We start from the raw sequence: 20,168 nt of genomic DNA, 5'->3' as shown, positions 1-20,168 counted from the left end.
CTAACAAAATTCATATTGAAAGGTCTGAATGTTTTTCTGTTTGTATGTTTTCTTTATTTACAGAACAACTATCCTACAAGCTGCTTAAACATATTGGTAAGAATTGATCTATTATATAATCTATATATTATTTTTTATTTATTATTCTTACCAATATCTTAAACATATTGGTAAGAATTGATCTATTATATAATCTATATATTATTAGATTTGTTTAAAAATTGCATGTTTAATCTCTGGGTTCAGGGTAGAACTGCACTAGATTTTCACTTAATTTTATTGCAAGTTCTTTACTACTAGCACATAAAACTCTTCGTGACATAAGGTCCAATGGCCCACCTAAAATATAATTGATTTATTTCAATTTAATTCCACTGTAGTCACTATTTACTTTGATTTGGAAAATTTGCTTACATGATATATGTGAATATAGAAGAATGATTTCAATGACTTACAATTTTTAAAAATATAATTTTGTACATGAAAATTTACTTACAACTGACATTGAATTACCGTGAATCCACTCTAAAAATAAATTTTTCGTTTTCCCTAAAGTATATTTTTGACAATTCCAATTAAAATTAAATAAATTTTATGTCAAGTTGCAGCTAATCAGTTTTTATATCAATAAATTTTTAAATTTTGGATTAAGTATTCAATTCTCATTTTATTTCAAGCAATATCAATATGTTTAGTGAGTATGAAGAAATACACTTTCTCCATTTTTTAGATTATTTTTCATTTTGTTCGATTAGTTCTGATTTTTTAAGGTTACATGCAATTCTTTCATGTGAATAATTACCACTTGGATCTAAAACAATACCACCAGCTTCTTCAACAATCAAGATTCCTGCAGCTATATCCCATGCATGTATACCAAATTCAAAGTTAGCATCCGCTGCTCCCATAGCTACCATTGCCATATTAAGAGCTGCTGATCCCATGCTTCGAATCCTAATAAAATTTTTCTGTATTTTAATTGAGTTTTGCATTATTGACAAATTATAATCATTACCCGTGAACTATTGGTGTGATTTTCTGAAAGTTTTCCATAACATTCTTCATTTTTTCTGGATTTTTACTTGTACCAAATTCAACCACAAGTAAAGCTTTCTCAAGTTCCACTTCTTGAGAAACTTTAATTGCTTTACCGTTAAGAAAAGCTCCTTTATTTTTTTGGGCGGTGAACAGTTTGTCTAATAATGGATTGTATACTATTCCAATTTCTATTACCTAAATTTTAAATAAATTCAGTAAATAACACATATAGCTGATTAATACTTATCTACCTTATTAACAAGTAGGGCAATGGAAATGCAGAAGTTTGGAAAACCATGGATAAAGTTCATAGTTCCATCAATAGGATCAATAATCCAAGTTGGACTATCTGTAAGTATACATTGTGCTCCATTTGCAATACTCTCCTCACCTATAAATCTACTAATCTCTTAATAAAATAATAAAATGAGAATATTAAATATTTTGAACACTCAAATTGAACATATTTAGCATATAATGTCCCATCATATTTCATGTTCATAATATGATATTCAAACATTCATACTTATGGTCTGGAAACTCTGCTTGCAAGCGACCAATAAGTATCTGTTCCACTAGCTGATCAGTTTCAGTTACTAAGTCAATATCGCTAGATTTCATTTGCACCGTTTTTTTCTTAGCAGACGCATTGCGTACAATCTAAAATGAATTGGAAGTCATTACCTATTTGCATTGTATTTAAGGAACAAATGTGCGCCAGTTGTACAATAATTAATATATGCAGTTGTAACCATATATAAAATTACAAATTCATAACTATATATGTATACACATTTTTATCATTAGTAAATTGCAAAAGCAGCGCGATTCGTACCTCTCCGGCTTCTTTAACCAAATTTAAGGCAGTATCGTAATATTTATTGCTCATGGTCAAGTAATTTGACATCAAGCTTGTAAGTTATTTAAATCAAAAGAAAAAAATGACTTATTCGTTCAAGTTAGCTGACAAGACTCAAGTTCAAGATGTTTACGTTTAGTAATAAGAAACAGTTTTCTTCAACCGTTATTTTCCCGTTAACGACGGAAGGCGTTCGCTTTGGCAACACGTATATAACCTGGTAACACAAAATAGAATGGTCAAAACATAATTAGTTTCGTTCAACGTACTTTGATTTGAAGAGTAACTGTCAGTTTTGCTTCAGCCTCTTTTTCATTATTTTTTTAATTGAGCATTATTTGGAAATAAATAATTGAATAATAACTTTGTTGCGTGTACTTCAGTGTTACTTGTGCATTATTTTTATATTAACAAATTTTTTATCTCATCATTATCATTGTTGTGTTTACATCATGGTTTTGACAAATTTTCTTAAGTGTTCCACGCCACGCAGAACTCCTCGCAGTTCAGCAAAAAAGTCATCAATCAAAAAGCGTATTGAGAATTTTGACAAATCAAATATTAAAGTTGTGGTCAGATGTCGACCACCTAATGAGAAAGAAGTTGCTAGCAACCACACTAATATTATCAAATTCTTAAATGATCAAATGTTAATATTTGATCCTAAGCAGGATGAAGAACAATTTTATTTCCATGGTGTTCGCCAATTAGCCCGAGATGTCACAAAACGTCCAAACAGAAATTTGAATTTTTTGTTTGACAGAGTGTTCAATTTTGAAGCGACAAATAGTGATATTTATGAACAAAGTATAAATGATATTCTAGATTCAATCATGGATGGTTACAATTGTTCTGTATTTGCTTATGGAGCCACAGGTGCTGGGAAGACTTTTACAATGTTGGGAAATGAAGCATCTCCTGGAATTTCTTATTTAACAATGGTGGGGTTATTTAACAGGATGAACTCACACAGCGATCGATCATTTAAGTTGATTATAACATATGTAGAGGTAATTATATTTTACCCAATATTACTTAGTCAATAATTTAGTAAATTAATTTTAAAATGTTAATCTATTGATATAATACTTGGACATTGTAATGAAAATAAAATATAAATATAATATAATCTAAATATTAGTATTTGTAATATAATCAATTAAATTCTAATTATGTGAGCGATTTCTAAGGATTTCTGGACCCCTGCCCTCCTTGGTGATATGTGGTGATATTTAAAATTACCCCTCCTTCTCTCAGACCAAGAAAAAATTGTAAAATTTATGGATTTTTTTTGAAAAATTTTAGATTTTTTTTTAAAGTGAAGTAAAAAATAAATGCATGCGTTATCTCACCAATCCCCCTCCCCCCTTCAAGGCTCACATGATTAATCCCTCATCATGTATTTTCAAAGATTAGGTAATAGTTTCATACTAGTTTGTTTTGGCATAGTTTTTTTTACTTTTTTTATATAGGTGTATAATGAGATTGTGAGAGATCTTCTGAAGCCTTCTCTGCAGTTGCATCTTAGGGAAGATCGTGGAAATGTTTTATTGTCAGGAGTGAGTGCACATGTTATCTCAAGTGCTGAAGAATTGATTGCCCTGTTGAATAAAGGAAATTTGAATCGCACACAACATCCTACGGATGCAAATTCTCAAAGCTCTAGAAGCCATGCTGTTTTTCAGGTCTTCATAATTCATAAATGTTTATAAAATGAAAGGGATTTATTATTGATGTAGAACGCTTTATGAATTAATTTTTAATTGCAGATTCATATGCATATGAAGAACAATACTACTGGTGTTGTTCAGCAAATGAAGTTGTCCATGATCGATTTAGCGGGAAGCGAAAGAGCGAGTGCCACTTCGGGTCTCGGAATGAGATTTAAAGAAGGCGCTAATATAAACAAGTCCTTGTTAGCTCTCGGAAATTGCATTAATAGCTTAGCTGATGGACATAGTCACATTCCATATAGGTAAAAATGAATTTGAAATGAAATTCTGTGTTATAATAATTTTAAACTTCATATTTTTACAATTTAGAGATTCCAAGCTTACTAGGCTTCTTAAAGACAGTTTAGGAGGTAACTGTAAGACAGTTATGATAGCAAATATATCACCATCAAGTTTAAGTTCTGAAGATACCTATAATACTTTGAAATATGCTACAAGGTAAGCAAATTATTTTATTTTGAATTAAATTTGACCCATTGTTTGTAAGTGTTAATCTGAGAACAAACATTATACATTTTGAAGTTCTTTTCATAATTATAAATCATAATAATTTCATTGATTAGTAAAAAAAACAATATTTTAGATACTTTAATTTTTAATATTTATGAATCCCTTTTTTTTAATCATTAAAAATATAGAGCAAAGAGTATACAAACTGTTACCAGTAGTAACATAGTTCGTCAAAAGAAAGACCTTGCCTATTATGTAGAACGTGTTAAAATGTTGGAATTGGAAAATGAAAAACTGAAGAAAAAAATTGATACTTCAGACTCTAACCATGCTGTAAGAAAACAAATCAAGTTTGGTGAGTTAGATATATATATATATATATATATATATATATATGTGTGTATATGAATATGCATATTATGTATGTTAAGCCGAACTTAATGTCAAGCCGAAACAGGGTGATTGAATTGACATAACTGTCCTGAAAAAAATTAGATAAAAAAAATTATCTCATATTATTTGGAAAATTTGAGCTTTTAAGTACAACCTAGAGCTTTGGTGAAATTTTGATAATTATTTGGTTATTTTGGTTGATTCTTATTAATTTTATTCATTTAAACTTTGGAATCGTAGCCGTGAATAACATTTCTAAAAAAATACAAACTTAAAAATTACATGATTTTTTCTAGTACATTTTCCTCACAATCACAATCAGTTCATATATATTTGTTCGACTTCACCTAGGTATTTGTAGTCACTTTATAGGCATTTTCAAAATATTCTGATATGTCATTTTTAATTTCTTAACTTATAAGAACTCCAAAGATATTATTCAATTGATGTTGATCAAGTTTTTGTTTATTCTTATCATTCAGTCACTTAAGTCTCCTGGGTCAAGCTATTTCAATATATTTTTTTCTAATATTTTAATATTATTTAAGTAAACTATTTTTAATTTCATTGTTTATATATTTTATCTTCTGTTGATTTTGTATTACATTTGTGAACTACTTTATGATGCTACTAGTTTTGCTTTAGACAAAGTTTTTGATAAAAATATGTCTATTTAGGTGTACCAAAAGTTGTTACCTTATCTAATTCTATACGAGAGCAATTTGCAAGATTGATTTGTTCTCAAGAAAGTTTATTACAAGTTCTGAGAGCCAAAAGATTTTTAGAATATAGAAGCAAACTACATCAAGATATTTCTGAAATTGTGAAGAAAATCTATCCAGAATTTATTAAGAATGTGGTGAGTATGATGCATCTGTGTGCATGTGTATGTGGTGTTCTCTATGGTATGGTTTTTATAAAGTTCTAGATATTTGGTATGTATTTATTGAAAATATTAACGCAAAAATCGGTGGCCAAATATTAAACTATTTTTACTCAACATTCTTTATATTGTCAGGAAACTATGCAATTAAATTCAGCGAACAGATTTCATCAAGAATGTTCTGGCCTTGAATCCAAGTTTAATTCATTAGTATTAGGTCACAATCAAAACTACATTAAGTTGAAAGAATCTATTCAAAGAAACCAAACTGATGTAAGTAATTTGTAATGCATTATGTTAAATTGATAATAGATGAATAATTTATCAAGTTTTATAATTTTAGGATGTTGCTGTTGAGAATCAAGTTTTAAAACTCAATTTTCAGGCCATGGCTATTCAATTAAAGCATACTTTAAAATTATTACATTTTGAGAGAAAATTGTTTTTAGACACATTCTCTACCTCCACAAGGAAGATATTAGAATATTCTAATATTCTGAGAACAAATAGTTTGCTTACGTCACAAATGGAGGATGAAGTAATAAAATCAATATCATGTTATATAAATTATTCTAATTTGGCATCAGGGGAAAGTGATAGTAATTTTGCGAATGGAAATTTAATTAGAATATCTTCCTTAGCTATTGAAGAAGGTGAGAAATATGAACATCATATTTCGTTTATATACATTTATATTGTTATTTGTATTTTATAGTAATATTTAAGTGATCCTATAAAAGAATACTCTTGTATATTTTTGAATACTTATGAAATTATGGCCCATAGTTTTATTTTTAATTTTTAATCTTTTGTCATTTTTTTTTCAAGTGCCTTCTCTTAATTCTACCATAACATTGAGTGATAATAATGAGCATGAAGATAGAAAACAAAGGCTTACTTTTGAAACTCTATGTGATGAATGTATTAATGAAATCTGTAAAGTCAACAATAAGTTAGGTGACAAAATGCTAGATAAATCTGATAGCAGTATGCATAGTGATCTTCAAAATGTGAGCCACATAGAGCAACCATCTACACAAACCACCTATTTGATTCCTGCAAAACCTGTTAGATTGAAATTGAATTCACAAAAGGTTATTACAAATTCACAGAGGTCACAAGTTTTAACTGACCCATCATCTAAAAGCAATAGTGCTATAACAGGTGAGAAGTTTTTATTATTCATGGTACAATAGATGTTATAATTGCAATCTAAATACCCAATTTTAACCATGGCAAAATTTAAATCATGCTTTTCTGAATATATAAATAATAATATAATATATTTATAAATTCAGTAATATTAATATTATAGCACACTAATAAAAAATTTCTCTTTTAGGCAAAAGTCACATAAAGTTATTCAAAACTCCTATAGGAACTCCATTGCAAAATCACAAAGAAAATAAAGAAAATGTGTTGAGAAAAAATACACTTAAAACATCTAAATCCCATGGAACAATGGGCACTTCGTCAAGATTCCCGACTTTAAGTAATAATTCTTCAATAAAAACGAAAGTCACTGCTACAACTCAAGGAACTGTAAAAAAATGAAATGGTAACTGATATTTTAAAATTAATTTATTATTGATATTTTATATATTTTTAATCATAAATGATATTTGTTTTTAATGATTTTATAATTCTATTTTTTATAAATTTAATTTTTTACATGATCCTTTTATAATTCCATTTTCTAATTGCACTTATTGAAACTGACTATAGTTACTAATTGAAAGTTAACACAAGCCAATAAATTTTGGTGAGATGTTTGAATTAAACAAGAGATAACATACTCAACATAGAAAAATGGCTGTTGATGTGCCTATGATATATTTTAAATTAATAATTGATAAATTAAGTATAAGTTTTACATATTATCGTTATTAGTATATATATATTTAAATTTAAGTTTTACTAGGTACCATTTATTGAATATCTTTAAATTTAAGTTTCACTAGGTATTGATTAGGAACAATCGAAATTTAAGAAAAATTGTATATATTTATTTGTACATACAGAGTAGGAATTCATATTCGATTTTAATATATTCTTATAAAGATTTTTAAGTAACACTTACGAAAAAAAAAAAAAAAGGCTTTAAATTAACAATGATCACTTTATACACACTTATATTTAATCCCATATAAATAAAATTATTATATAGAAATTACATTTATGAGTATAAATTGGAAAATATATATGATATATAATTATTTTAAGATGCTATTTTGTTATGAAAATTTTAATTTTATCAATGAGAAAATCTTGCTTAATTGTGTTTATTATTTGGTGCTTGTTTTTTAATATACTTAGAGGTTTGTTAGTTTAAGTATGACATAAAATAGAAAAAAATAAGTTGTTAATTGGAATAACTTATTTAATCTACAATATTTTAAATAATATAACAGTAGTTCAGTAATATATTTATACTAATATTTGACATACATTAGCAGGACATTGTTACACTTGGCATTAAAATCACACTACTATTAATTGAATCCATTGAATATATTTGGTCATTTAAAATTATACTTGTTACTTCTCTGAATATTAGCTTGGTCAATTTAAACCTAAAATCAAGGTGATGGTTACTATAATTCATAATGGGCTGTAACTTGGCAAAATTGTTTAAAATACAATTATAAAAGAAATCTCAAAAGTTCTCATCGGCCCGATGCGAGCTAAAAAAATGGGCCAAGGTCAAAGTTAAAAGAAAAAGGACCATATTGCGATTTTTGGCTAAATGGTGTAGAACAAGTAGAAGAAATGGTTTAGAATGGTTAGAAGAAAAAGGAGAAGAACACAAAAAACGATTCGGGATAGATGTAGAAACATTTGAAAATTATGACTCCCATGAATGTATTTAGTTGCTTTTTTATAATTACCGCCTCTATTTTTACCAACCCAAATTCACAAATATTATTTTGCAAATGTTCTGAAACGAACAAAATCACAACAGATCTGTGAAATACCTACTCGGGAAGCCACATAAAAAAAAACGAGCTAAGCACACTAGCTCGTAGGTAGCGTTTAAATGTACTTCTCGAATTTGCAATCAAACATTTAGAGACAAAACAGTGCTCGTAACATTCATTCAGTCTTTGCATTCAGATAACTGCACAATAGATACATAATAATTACTTGTGTAATAGTGTTAATGCTCATGGATGCCAATCAGTGCAAATATTGAACAAAGAAAACTAATTATACAAAAAAAAAACACTACACTGTTTTTTACATTTTTGTATAATTAGTTTTCTTTGTTCGACTGAATGATGGTCTTGACGAAGACCGAAACGTATGGTTTAATTAAGTTTTTACAACTACTTTAGTTTTTGTTACTTGGTGTTACTGCCCAAATCAAAATAACTGATCATATATATATATATATATATATATATATATATATATATATATAAGATCTTATAGGGTGATACATCAAAGAATAAAAAAACAAAGATTTATATTTCAATCTTTAATTCCAAATGTTTTGAAGCTACCAAAGTTAATATTCACTGATGATGACATTAAATTGAAAGTCGAAACGTTTGCAATTAAAGATTAATTCATAAATCTTTGTGTTTTTATTCTTTGATTCTTAATCTTTGTGTTTTTAATCACCCTACAAGAACTTACTCATATATCTCAACATCAAAAATAACTACTAAATCATATATATATATATATATATATATATATATATATATATTAGGGTGGTCCTTAAAAAGGTCATTTTCGAATTTCCTTGCTCCCAGGGGCTCAAATGGTTCCAAATAGATAAAAAACAATTCTCTGAAAGTTTTAGCTCTTAATATTAACGTTTAGATAGAGCGCAATTCAATCAAAGTTTGTATGGAAAGAGCATGGAAAAAATTTTGAAAATTAAAAAAAAATGTTTTAGGTATTACTTAGCGACAAATAAATAAGTTTTATTCATTTATTTGTACGCTAAATTACATTTAAAAAACATTTTTTAAATTTTTGAAAAATTTTCCATGCTATTTCCATACAAAACTTTGATTGAATTGCGCTCTATCTAAACGTTAATATTAAGAGCTAAAACTTTCAGAGAATTGTTTTTTATCTATTTGGAACCATTTGAGCCCCTGGGAGCAAGGAAATTCGAAAATGACCTTTTTAAGGACCACCCTAATATATATATATTATAAATAGTATATGTTTTGAACAAATTTTTGACGGATGCAAAGGCACTCACATTGAATTGATTGATCACTATTTACAAATATAAAAATAATGTAGACTTGAAAAATGGTTGATGATGAAATTTAAGTGACTAAATGCTATAGCAAAGGCCAATAAAAAACAAAAAACAAATTATAAATTGTTTTTATTGAATTGAAGGGTTTATATTAAGAAATGAACAAAAGCTATACTAAACTATTTTCAGAATAAATCAGATTAATTATCAGTACGTAATCAAAGGCAAGATTTTAGTAATCGATTTTATCGAAGTGATCATCTTAATAAGTCTAAGTTGCAATATTTTATAGTTGTACCTTTGCTTCATGTTGTAATTTATTAATTTTTCATAGATAATATTGTACAATTATTATTATTGTTAACATCATTCAAAAATAATTATAATTTTATTCAATTATTTTTTATTACATGAGAATTAAAATTAGTATTTTTGATGGGATAAATATGACTTCAAATTCCAAAAGAATTGCAATAACAATTAATGTAAGTAATTCAATGCAAAATATTTGCTCCTCAATTAATTTCTGTGTTGGCTACATTTATTTTTAAACAGTTTTCAGTAAAATTTATATTTTATAATTCTGGATTTTTTTTTCTTAAATTCATGTGGATAAATCTATATATATATATATATATATATATATATATATATATATATATATATTGAATTATGTACTCTATAATGTTGTACCAAAAAATTAAAATTTTATTCTTTTTGCGACTAGAATATAATTTATTTTGACTCAAACAAACAAAAAAATATGCAGACTTAGTTATCATATAATTAGTATAAGAGTATGTTATTTTTAGGTTTAAATTAGATCTGCATTTTGCGTTTTAAGATTACCATATTTTTAACATAATTACAATTTATTATTCCGTGGTATTTGACCAGTGTGGCCAAGTCATTATTTCTTGAAAAAGTGCATCTCCGGGGCTTAGAGATGCCACAAACTGACGAAATCCAAATAATTTATAGTTTGGTGATATCTTTCCAAGTCTAACACCCTCTTCAATCAATTTTTTAGCAGCTTCCAATTGACCTGGAGTTGGTTCTATTTTGTTGAATGTACCGATGAATGCTATGCCGATACTTATTTTGTTATATCCTGATGAAAGAAAAATACTCTTGGTATAATCTTTTTATTTGAGGTAATAAATATGGGATATTTTGGTTTTTTAATATACATATATATATATATATATATATATATATATATTTATATATAAATAAATAAATAATATAAATGCTAGTTACTAAAATTCTAAAGTTATTGCCAAATAACTGTAATTGGTGTATTTTATGAAATATTGTGTTTAACCGTTTCGATACGTTTTTCTCCAATAGACGACATCCAGTGCGTTGTTAAACATTAAACGTTGCTTCCATATTTATCACTTTGCGTTAAATTATTGAGAATTGTAGTAATTTTAGTTCTTGAGAAATGTATTTTTGACTTTAAAATATATTTTTAGTGCTTAGATTGCAAAATATTAAAATATGTTGTGTGACAAATACATGGGCTGCGTTCAGCAGCGTCACTTCTGCGGACAACACCGCCGTATCGAAAGGGTTAAAAAATAAGTGTGTGTAAATAAAGTATAATTGTATGAATAATATTACTGTTTTATTAAATTCAAAATTATTGTACTTGTCTTTATTATATTAAACTGAATGTAATTGTAAACGAAATATAAATATGGAGTTTATTATTTTTTTTAACGATTTTATAGTTATGAATCTATATAACATTATCGAGATATTTATCTACACCTTCTGATGTGTCATAATTGTTATATAACATGGTATTTGTATTTGCAAAATAAAATAAATCGTGGGTGTTGATATAAAACAACATTTTATCTTATATTTATTGCATAATAAAATATGATACTGTAATGTAGTGTCAAGTGTTAAAACTAATCATTTTAACGAATGAATGAATTTTATTTTTACAAAAACATTGTAATATTTAATGTTACGTTGCTAATAAAAGTGAAAATTTGTGAGTTTTACATGATAATAATGTTGCCTGCAATACGTTAAAATGTAGAAGGTAAGCTAACAACAAATTATTTATTGAGTTAATAACAACAAATTATTATTTTGTAATATCGTATAATTGTAATATGATATACGTTCGGAGGGAATAACATTAAGTAAAAAATAAATTGAAAATTAAATTAAGTAAAAAATTAATTAAAGTAATTAAATAAAGCGAAGATTTACATCTTTATTTTTCCATACATTTCGACGTAAAATTCTGCGTCATCAGTGGTTTTGAACTTATTAGATTAGCACTTATACATAGTAAAGTTACTTAACATGTAATTACTTAATAATTGGAAAAAGTACTAACGATAAGTGTCAGTGGTCACGTTTGTATCGGTGAATTTCACCAATTACAAAAATTTAAAAGCCATTTGATATTATTACATTTATATAATAATTCATCAGTTTTTTTTTATTAAAAACTCTAATTTTCGCTCGGGTCTCAAACGATTCAGAATGACTTAAAACGTCGATACAATACTAAATTTTTAAATCGGATCATATGCAGAGATAACTTTAATATCTTCTTCTGGAAATTATATAAACAAGCTAAATTATAAATTACTTTTATATTAAAAAATTCAAGCAGCATTTTTATTGAAAGACCAACGTTCTGTGATACACAGCTATGATGTCAACTGGTATGTTTATATAAACATATTGAAAAAGATAACAGTCAATAATAAAACTTGCATTAAAACCTTTTACAACAATTTATGAGTTATTGTCGCAAAGGCTTGCCCGTAGGTATGAGACCTAAATCAGAGGTCCCGGGTTCGATACCCACTTCGAGCAGCCTGTTGTTAGGCAGCTGTGACAACGGTTTTCACTTGGAAATATAGATAGCATTATGTTTCCAAGTGAAATTTAGCCCTCACCCAGCATTGCTGCACCAATAAAAATATTCGCCCAATTACAGAAATTGTAAAAATACAATATCATACAGAGATGTGACAACTGTTTGGGTTGCCATCCGTCAAACAGTCTAGTAATATTAAGTCAAATCAGCACAACAGCTTATAGGACTATCAGATTGCTGTTCAATAAATAATTAAAAAAAAAATTGTCGTAAAAGGTTTAAGGGGATATTCTAGGTGTAGAGCGATGAATTTTTTGGTCATTTTTAAAGTGTCGTAAAAGAAAGCAATGCATGTTTTTACTATCCATTTTTTACCCCTTGTTATTATTAAAATGCAATACAAAATGCAATAAAAAGAAAAAAGTTGAAAATTGAAGAAACTGGCAGCCGATGAAGTGGGGGTTTAAAAAAATTGGCACCTCAGTCTTGACATGATTTTATCCCTCCTAGCCATCCGAAATAAAAGAAATAAAAAGATTATTAATCTACAATGGTGTTGCAATCGCTCGAACTAGCGATGAGTAAAAAATTTTTTTTTTACAAATTGGCGACTGTTTGAAAAAAAGTGTCTTTTTTACTGTTTTTTTTTAGTTTCTCGAATTTTTTAAATATATTGAAAATTGGCATTTTGGGATGATGCTAGTTCGGGCTATGGACAGGTCTATAAACAAGACTCTCTGAACATTTCAAGTGAATCAGTCGAGTAGAACTCGAGAAATCCGTGTCAACAGTACTGAAAAAGTCTGTCCTGAAAAAAACGCATTTAAAGTTTTGCGTGAAATTTTTTGCTGTTAAAGTCAGAAAATGATGTTATACTTTTGTTTATTTAATCAGCCATTTCTGTTTTATGCGTCGGACCTTCATCTACTTCAAAAAAACTATTTTCTACATTTCTCTCTTCCAATGGAGCAGTTCAAGTACGTATGTATTAGGTTGTCAAATATCTCCCTTCCGCTTTTTTGCTCTTGGTTTATAATACAAAAAGGCGGAAAGGAGATATTTGACAAACTATTATTTGTTTTGTGTACGTATTGTGTGCGTGTTTCAGATCGTCCAATCCGGGCATTCTCTCGTCTTACAGTGAATGAATGAGTTTCTGGCCCAATTTGCATTACCATAAGGGTCATCATTTTTAAAATCGGAAAGAAACCTTTATTGAATATGCAAACAGCAATAAATATTGCTTTTCAAATACCCGAGATCGGGAATGAATATGTTTCGGCGCGAAAATCCAAATCAACGAGTTTAGAGATTCATTATTGTTTTGAGTTTCTGAACCAATACATCGAATTAATAATTCATTCGACGATAAACTGCCTTAAATTGGTCTAATGACTTCCTAGTGCCTTTTGTCCGATTAAACCCTGCCAAACCAGTTTGGAGACCGAGTCAGTAAAATGCCTATATCTCCGAAAATAATTCAAATTTTCAAAAACCTTCTCGTACCCATATTCTTAGATAGTTAAACTTAGAAAATATGAAATAAAAAAATCGATTTTTTTAATTTCTACACTAGAATACTCCCGTAATATAGGTTTTATTGTTTACATATATAGTGTGCTGGATTTACAGTAGGGGCATTCGCGGTCGTGGCTACTGCCCTGGGCGGCAAATTTTCGGGGACGGCAAAATTTGGAAAGTGAGAAAAGAATTCTATACAATATAAGTAACTAATTTGTTTTAAATAATATGTTTTATTTCAAGAAATATAATTAACAAAACATAATACGATTGCAATTCAAAATTTCGGTTCAAATAACTGATTATTAAAATTCAATATTTTGCTTGCCGCCTTGCCTTTGAAAATTACATTTTATAAACAGCTTCAAATTTTTGAAAAAAAAAAACTTAAACATTATTTTGAAATTTTCTGAAAATTATGATTTTTTTCGAAGCAATTGCGCTGCGTGGCTGTTTCAGAGACGAAATATTAAAACTCAATTACCATTTCTCGAAACGGCTAGACCTGCCTGTGCCAAAAACTAATCAGCATTTTCTTAGCTATAAACCATGCGGAGCCCGAGACCTTTCCAATGAATGCAAAATTGTCGAAATCGGTTCATGCGTTCTGGAGTTATTTCGTCAGGAAGGAAAACCCGACTTATTTTCATATATATAGAAGATATATATATATATATATATATATATATAAGTGTGTGTGTTGTACAATTTACATCACAACACTCATAATAAACTGCGAAGGAATAAATTAGCAACAAATTATACATCGTTTCTTCTACGATTGATTACCTTTGGTGTGTGATCCCTCTGAATCCCAGCCCCGTCCCTCGTATACGGCTCCATCACCTCCAACTAGAAAGTTATATCCGATATCCCACCAATTCCTAGATTCCATGTGAAAAGTCTGAATAAATCGGACGTGAAATGTGCAACTCGCCTGTCAGATAATATAATAAGTTACCACCTAAATGATTGAAAGCCATATTATTTGGCCATTTTAATTAGATATTCAAATTAGTTTTTTACAATGGGTCTGTTAATATATTTTTAATTATTATTTTAATATATACAAAAATTCAACAATTTATTAAACGCTTTTATTTTTTTAACGCTTTACTTTGCCACAAGATATACTTTTGAGTGCTGTATATATTGTCGGCTACTGGGTCTATTCTGCCGTAAAATAAACCGATTCTGCCGTAGGAATGTTACGGAAGGCTATGTTATGTAGCAGTTTTCATACAAAATCGTACTAAATACTGTCTGACTGACTTTGAGATATGGCTTGATAACATGGGAGTGAAGTTTGCATTTTATGTGTAAAACGCCTGATCGCGCAACAAATACATAAGTCCAGGCGCTGTAGAGGGCATCGAGTATGCATAATTTGAAGACCGCCAACTGTCTTTAGAGTCTTTTACCTGAGATGCCAAATAAAGAGAAAACCCATGTTGCCAGCTTCGGTGTTGGTAAATTCACCATAAGCTTTTCATTTTTCGACTAGGAAATACGAAAAATGGGGGTATGTAGCGACCATTAGCACTCATACAGAACAAAATTAAATAATTGGAATAAATCACGTATGTTCTTACAAGAAATATCAACATGTTCACTGTCCGGCACTAAGGGACGACTTAGTGTCCGGTGCTAAGGGACAGACATTTTCGCTTATTTGGTGGCACCTACTAAAATTGGTTAAAAGATCTAATAATATTTTATCATTTTACGGATAACAATCAAGTACAATATTTATCTTTGCGTACCACTCAAATGTAAATGCATAAATATGCTAGAATTACTTCCATTGATATTCAGGTGACGCCGTGATTTTGCGCCTAAAACAGAAATGGGTTGCTCTCGCCGTGGCCGTGTGCGTCACAGGCGAGGCTTGGTGCGTGATCCTGTACCTGTGTGCCCTCAGTGCCCCTTTCACTTGTATTTTGAAATGAATAGATTTATACTTGCTTAAATAATACGTGTTAAATAGAGTGTCCGTTGCTTGGTGTCGTCCGGCGTTACGGGACCTCCCCCTATCTATTCTTGAAAAAAATTAACTGTTGATGAGCATCGGAATATTTAATCTTTTCTTGGATCTAATACTTTTTGAATATTTTCTGCCGAATGTGGCATTTGGCAAAATCACGATATTTCACATCGTTGTTGCTTCTTAATGTTTATTTCCTGTACCGAGAGTTTCAGCGCTTTTCTTTAAATAAAATATCGATATTTAAGTAACATAAATAATATATTGAATTATATGATGTAAATACGAATAAAAGTAAAACATGGACTCGCCCGTAGGTAAGCGGTCAGAGCGATGAAACCTGAATTAGAGGTCCCGGGTTCGATACCCACTTCCAGCAGCCTGTTGTCAGGCAGTAGTGACAACGATTCTCACTTGGAAATATAGATAGCAATATGTTTCCAAGTGAGAATAGCCCTTATCCGGCATTGCTGTACCAAATATAAATATTTGCCCTATTACAGAAATTGTAATAATAATATATCAAACAGAGGTTGCCCTCTGTCAAACAGACTAGTCAAATCAGCATAACAGCTTATAGAACCATTAGGTTCTGATTGCTGTTCAAGAATAATAAAATAATAAAAAAGTAAAACATTATTTGTTTTATACTGGTTACGTCGAGCGCCACAACGCATGGAGGCATGGGTAAAGTAAAGAGGCAGGTACATGAAAATACGACCAATGCCGAAGCTGACAACATGGGTTTTCTCTTTTTTTCGGCATCTCAGGTAAAAGAATCTGAAGAAAGTTGGCAGTCTTCATATTATGCATACTCGGTTCCATACAGCGCCCGCTCTACATGGCATTTTGACCGTATTTCGTAGCATTTTGTAACATAGCGTTGTCATAACATTGATCTATTTTACGGCAGAATCGGCTCATAAAAGATAAAAAATTTTTCTTACCTGGTCTGAGCAATTTTCAGTGGCCGTGTGCATTATGATGACATACGGAACTGGTGTCGGTAGAGGGTCGGGCGGTATTTCCGGAGGTTGGGCCACCCATTCTTGACGAGATATTATTCGTAATGTTCGTCCTGGCAGCAAAGATTTACCTTAAAACATTATGATTAAGTCATAATTACCTTGTTTTATAATTATTATGAATAGTTGAATTTGATAATCAGCGCAATATTTAAAAAAATAACACTTCCTCTTATTCAAAGAATGTGAAAACTATTTTATAGCAACCAATAATTGTGAAGATAATGTTAGAAGCAACTGATCTTTTAAAATCGAAAAAATAAGTGATATAATAATCTCAAATGATTAGTTATAAATATGATTGAGAGCTTTTGACGTCAGTTTGCCAAGAAATAAGCATTAGAAGGAATTATATCACAACTTTATTATGCTACACAAAGGTACTAAAATTTGGCAAAGGAAAGGTTTAATCGATAAAACTATGTGCGTCAAATTGTCGATCGATTCTTGCAAAATCTGATTTGTAGGATTATTATTATTCCATCGTATAAATATTTTCTTATGTGCACTTATTAATCAGTACCTAGGTAGCAAAAATATTATAATCTAAAGATACAACAGTTTTTGAGAGAAAACCAAATCCATGTATGACAAAGTTGTATAAATTTCTGAAATGATTGTTAGAATTTTTTATCTTAATTCAAAAATTAATGAATTAATGAAAAACGCGGTAATGATATATAAAAACTTTGAATAACAAAATATGCAAACTCAATTTTAATTAAATCAGTTTCAGATTAGGCTTAATTTGCAATGACTATTAGTATGTCCCAGGAATATTTTTATGAGAGTTGCATTGGGTAAACCATTTATTTAATTTGTGTTAGATGCATCTTTCACTTATATACACACACTTCTACATTCACTATCAGTTAGTTATTTTTTATACTGAAAATTTTCTAGAGATATTTTTTAAACAACGTTTTTTGGGGTAGCTAGTATATACATATTTTACCTATTTCTGTTTTAATTGGGATATTTTTGTTATCATCCTCACTAAGTCTTGAAATATTGTTATTGTGTGGTAATGTAGCACTTGGTGGTACAGCAAATACGACGACAAGGCAAAACGCCAGTACGGTGCAAAATAAGGCTCCGCCTAATACGATAAATTTTCTTCGTTCCTTCATTCGCCATTTCTCCCACAATTCTCGTACTAGTTGACTCCCTAAAAAAAATTATACTTAACATTTAATTTAATTCTATTTATAAATTTATTTAAATTCAGAATACACAGAGATTTATTACACTCCATTTTCGGTTGCACACTTATCCACCATTCCAACGACTCATTATTATATTTATACCTATTGAATTTTCTGAAAACTGTATTATCTGAATTTGTCGATGCTAATATTCGATATTTTATGCGATTAATAATTTTAATTTCTTTTATACAGGTAACGCATAATATAGGCTATCGTAGATCTTACTACCTGGATATGTGAATCACTGTAAACTATGTGGATAGTTCAGTAAAATTAGTCTAAAAAGAGGTCAGTATATAAAATTAACTTGATATTACACTCATTATAAGATTTGTTTTAAAAAAAACTTCTAAATATAATGTAAATGATTTTTCGTCCTTGTTCTAATTAGTACGGTTTTATTGGTAATTGGCAATTGGTTATCAATGGTACGATGTAGTTGTTCGTGATCTATTCCTTTTGAGATTAAGTTAAATATTTTGAAATTCGTAAAATGAATTTGCTTTTGATTTTACCCACCTTTGTTGTGCGGATTTGGGGTTGTTTCTGAACGGATGGCGCCTCCATTAGGAATATGTACGGATCCATCCGTGGTACGATTTGCGTCGTCTGACTTATCGCGCTCGAATCCAGGGTTGGACAAAGCACCGGCGTCGTCAACTGGGCTCGAACCGTATAAGAATTGCTTGATGGTTACAGGCCCCTATCAAAATATACTTAGTTATATCTTATATTTGGGGTAAAGTATCAACTTGGGGTAGAACGAAGCACACAGGTCCACTTTGTCTTTGAGCAATTTCATTGTGCAAAGCAAACAAATTATATCACAACAAATAACACACATCAAATAAACAATAATCTGACTATGTTCAGTAAAACTTTCAGTTAATTCATCATTGTAGAAATGTATTTTATTTGCTGTCTTTAAATATTTGTCACCTGGTCCTTTTTATCCCACAGACAGGGTAAAATCGGACGGCCAGTGGGCAAACATTTCCAATGTATTATTTTTAATTTTAGAGGAATTTCACGAAATAATAGCTATATCATTCAACCAATACAAAATATAAATCTTATGGGTACATTTTTTACAGTGATAACAATGTAAAAATATAGCCCTGTATAACCTTGATCTGTTTTTTTAACAGAAATATTCATCAGTAGAGTTGAAATAACTACTTCATTTCGTATAAAATGCTTTTTTAACTTAATTTACTTTTCTATTTATCACTTCTTATTGTTTAAATCTTTGCCAGGGTAAAGGTTCAGTTGGTCCTTTTCACTCCACACACATGTGAGATATTATGGTGTTATATAAAAACATCTGTTAAATCTAACTTAAAACTAACATTACATCTTATAAAACAATTAAATATCGTATACTTTAAAATCAGATTAAGATATTGTAAACTAAAGAACCTTGCTCACAATTCACAAACAGAAAAACTAACAACGACAGAAAATACTTTTGTTATTATATATATATTCAAACACGGCCTGATAGCGACGTCGTAAGAGTTAAGGTGATGGCTGATTATACATTTTTTGCCCTCTACTTTCAAATATTGATGTTAAATAATCCTAACTTTATTTGTTATTGAGTGGACCTTTGGCGGCGGTGGACCTTTTTACCCGATGACTTTTAAGTTCCGCTCTACCCTATTATAAATAAATCTTTAAATAAATATTTTTTGTTACAAAGATGAAAAAGAATTCTGTCAAATTTTAAACATTTATATATAAATTTTATAAAATTTTAATTATTCCAATTTCATATATCTATATTTATATATTATATATTATATAATATAAATATTATTTAAGAACATTATAAAAATATAGTTTATATATATATATATATATATATATATAAATATATATATCCGAAAAGTTAAGGCAAGAATTGATCGAACTTAATGTCGGTAGAAAAATGGCTCGTGAGCTGAACAAAACGCGAGAACGGATGCAACACATATTGGAAAATGAGCTTGGATTAAA

At 29.2% G+C, this 20,168-nt stretch overlaps 4 protein-coding genes across 5 annotated transcripts in view; 2 read left to right on the top strand and 2 right to left on the bottom strand.

The window, feature by feature from the left end:
- Positions 1–33: 33 nt before the first annotated feature.
- Positions 34–2,009, bottom strand: LOC113376572 (inositol monophosphatase 1). 2 transcript variants are annotated; one of them, XM_026616535.1, is made up of 6 exons: positions 1,874–2,009; positions 1,565–1,698; positions 1,290–1,440; positions 1,016–1,233; positions 803–954; positions 34–339 (listed from the first exon to the last, which is right to left on the bottom strand). In XM_026616535.1, exons 1-6 carry the CDS (start codon positions 1,943–1,945, stop codon positions 230–232), a joined length of 837 nt encoding a protein of 278 aa, XP_026472320.1. In that variant the 5' UTR covers positions 1,946–2,009; the 3' UTR covers positions 34–229. The 2 variants fall into 2 exon arrangements, with proteins under 2 accessions (XP_026472320.1, XP_026472322.1); XM_026616537.1 differs by having other exon boundaries at positions 39–339; positions 1,290–1,437.
- Positions 2,010–2,219: 210 nt separating this feature from the next.
- On the top strand, positions 2,220–6,910 carry LOC113375553 (kinesin-like protein KIF18A). Its single transcript, XM_026615486.1, has 10 exons — positions 2,220–2,907; positions 3,370–3,582; positions 3,667–3,872; positions 3,940–4,068; positions 4,269–4,435; positions 5,151–5,332; positions 5,492–5,629; positions 5,700–6,009; positions 6,185–6,520; positions 6,699–6,910. Exons 1-10 carry the CDS (start codon positions 2,350–2,352, stop codon positions 6,908–6,910), a joined length of 2,451 nt encoding a protein of 816 aa, XP_026471271.1. The 5' UTR covers positions 2,220–2,349.
- Positions 6,911–10,273: 3,363 nt separating this feature from the next.
- The window catches only part of LOC113378741 (peptidoglycan-recognition protein LC-like), a 34,385-nt gene continuing 24,490 nt past the window's right edge, over positions 10,274–20,168 (bottom strand). Inside the window, exons 3-7 of the mRNA XM_026619320.1 lie at positions 18,690–18,873; positions 17,918–18,130; positions 16,885–17,033; positions 14,743–14,890; positions 10,274–10,689 (exon numbers count right to left, since the gene is read on the bottom strand). Of these exons, the coding sequence (XP_026475105.1) occupies positions 10,454–10,689; positions 14,743–14,890; positions 16,885–17,033; positions 17,918–18,130; positions 18,690–18,873 (930 nt within the window). The 3' untranslated portion in view covers positions 10,274–10,453. The remainder of the gene's footprint in view (positions 10,690–14,742; positions 14,891–16,884; positions 17,034–17,917; positions 18,131–18,689; positions 18,874–20,168) is intronic.
- LOC113378740 (probable medium-chain specific acyl-CoA dehydrogenase, mitochondrial) overlaps positions 18,374–20,168 on the top strand; it is a 78,808-nt gene continuing 77,013 nt past the window's right edge. Inside the window, exon 1 of the mRNA XM_026619318.1 lies at positions 18,374–18,458. The gene's annotated coding sequence lies outside the window, so the exon portion shown is untranslated. The remainder of the gene's footprint in view (positions 18,459–20,168) is intronic.

The sequence above is a fragment of the Ctenocephalides felis genome, unplaced genomic scaffold (assembly GCF_003426905.1).
Source record: "Ctenocephalides felis isolate EL2017-DRISC unplaced genomic scaffold, ASM342690v1 CF-g0.4_SCAFFOLD_01886, whole genome shotgun sequence".
Taxonomy (NCBI): domain Eukaryota; kingdom Metazoa; phylum Arthropoda; class Insecta; order Siphonaptera; family Pulicidae; genus Ctenocephalides; species Ctenocephalides felis.
The sequence above is the reverse complement of the archived record's forward strand: the minus strand, read 5'-3'. Positions and strand labels throughout refer to the sequence as shown.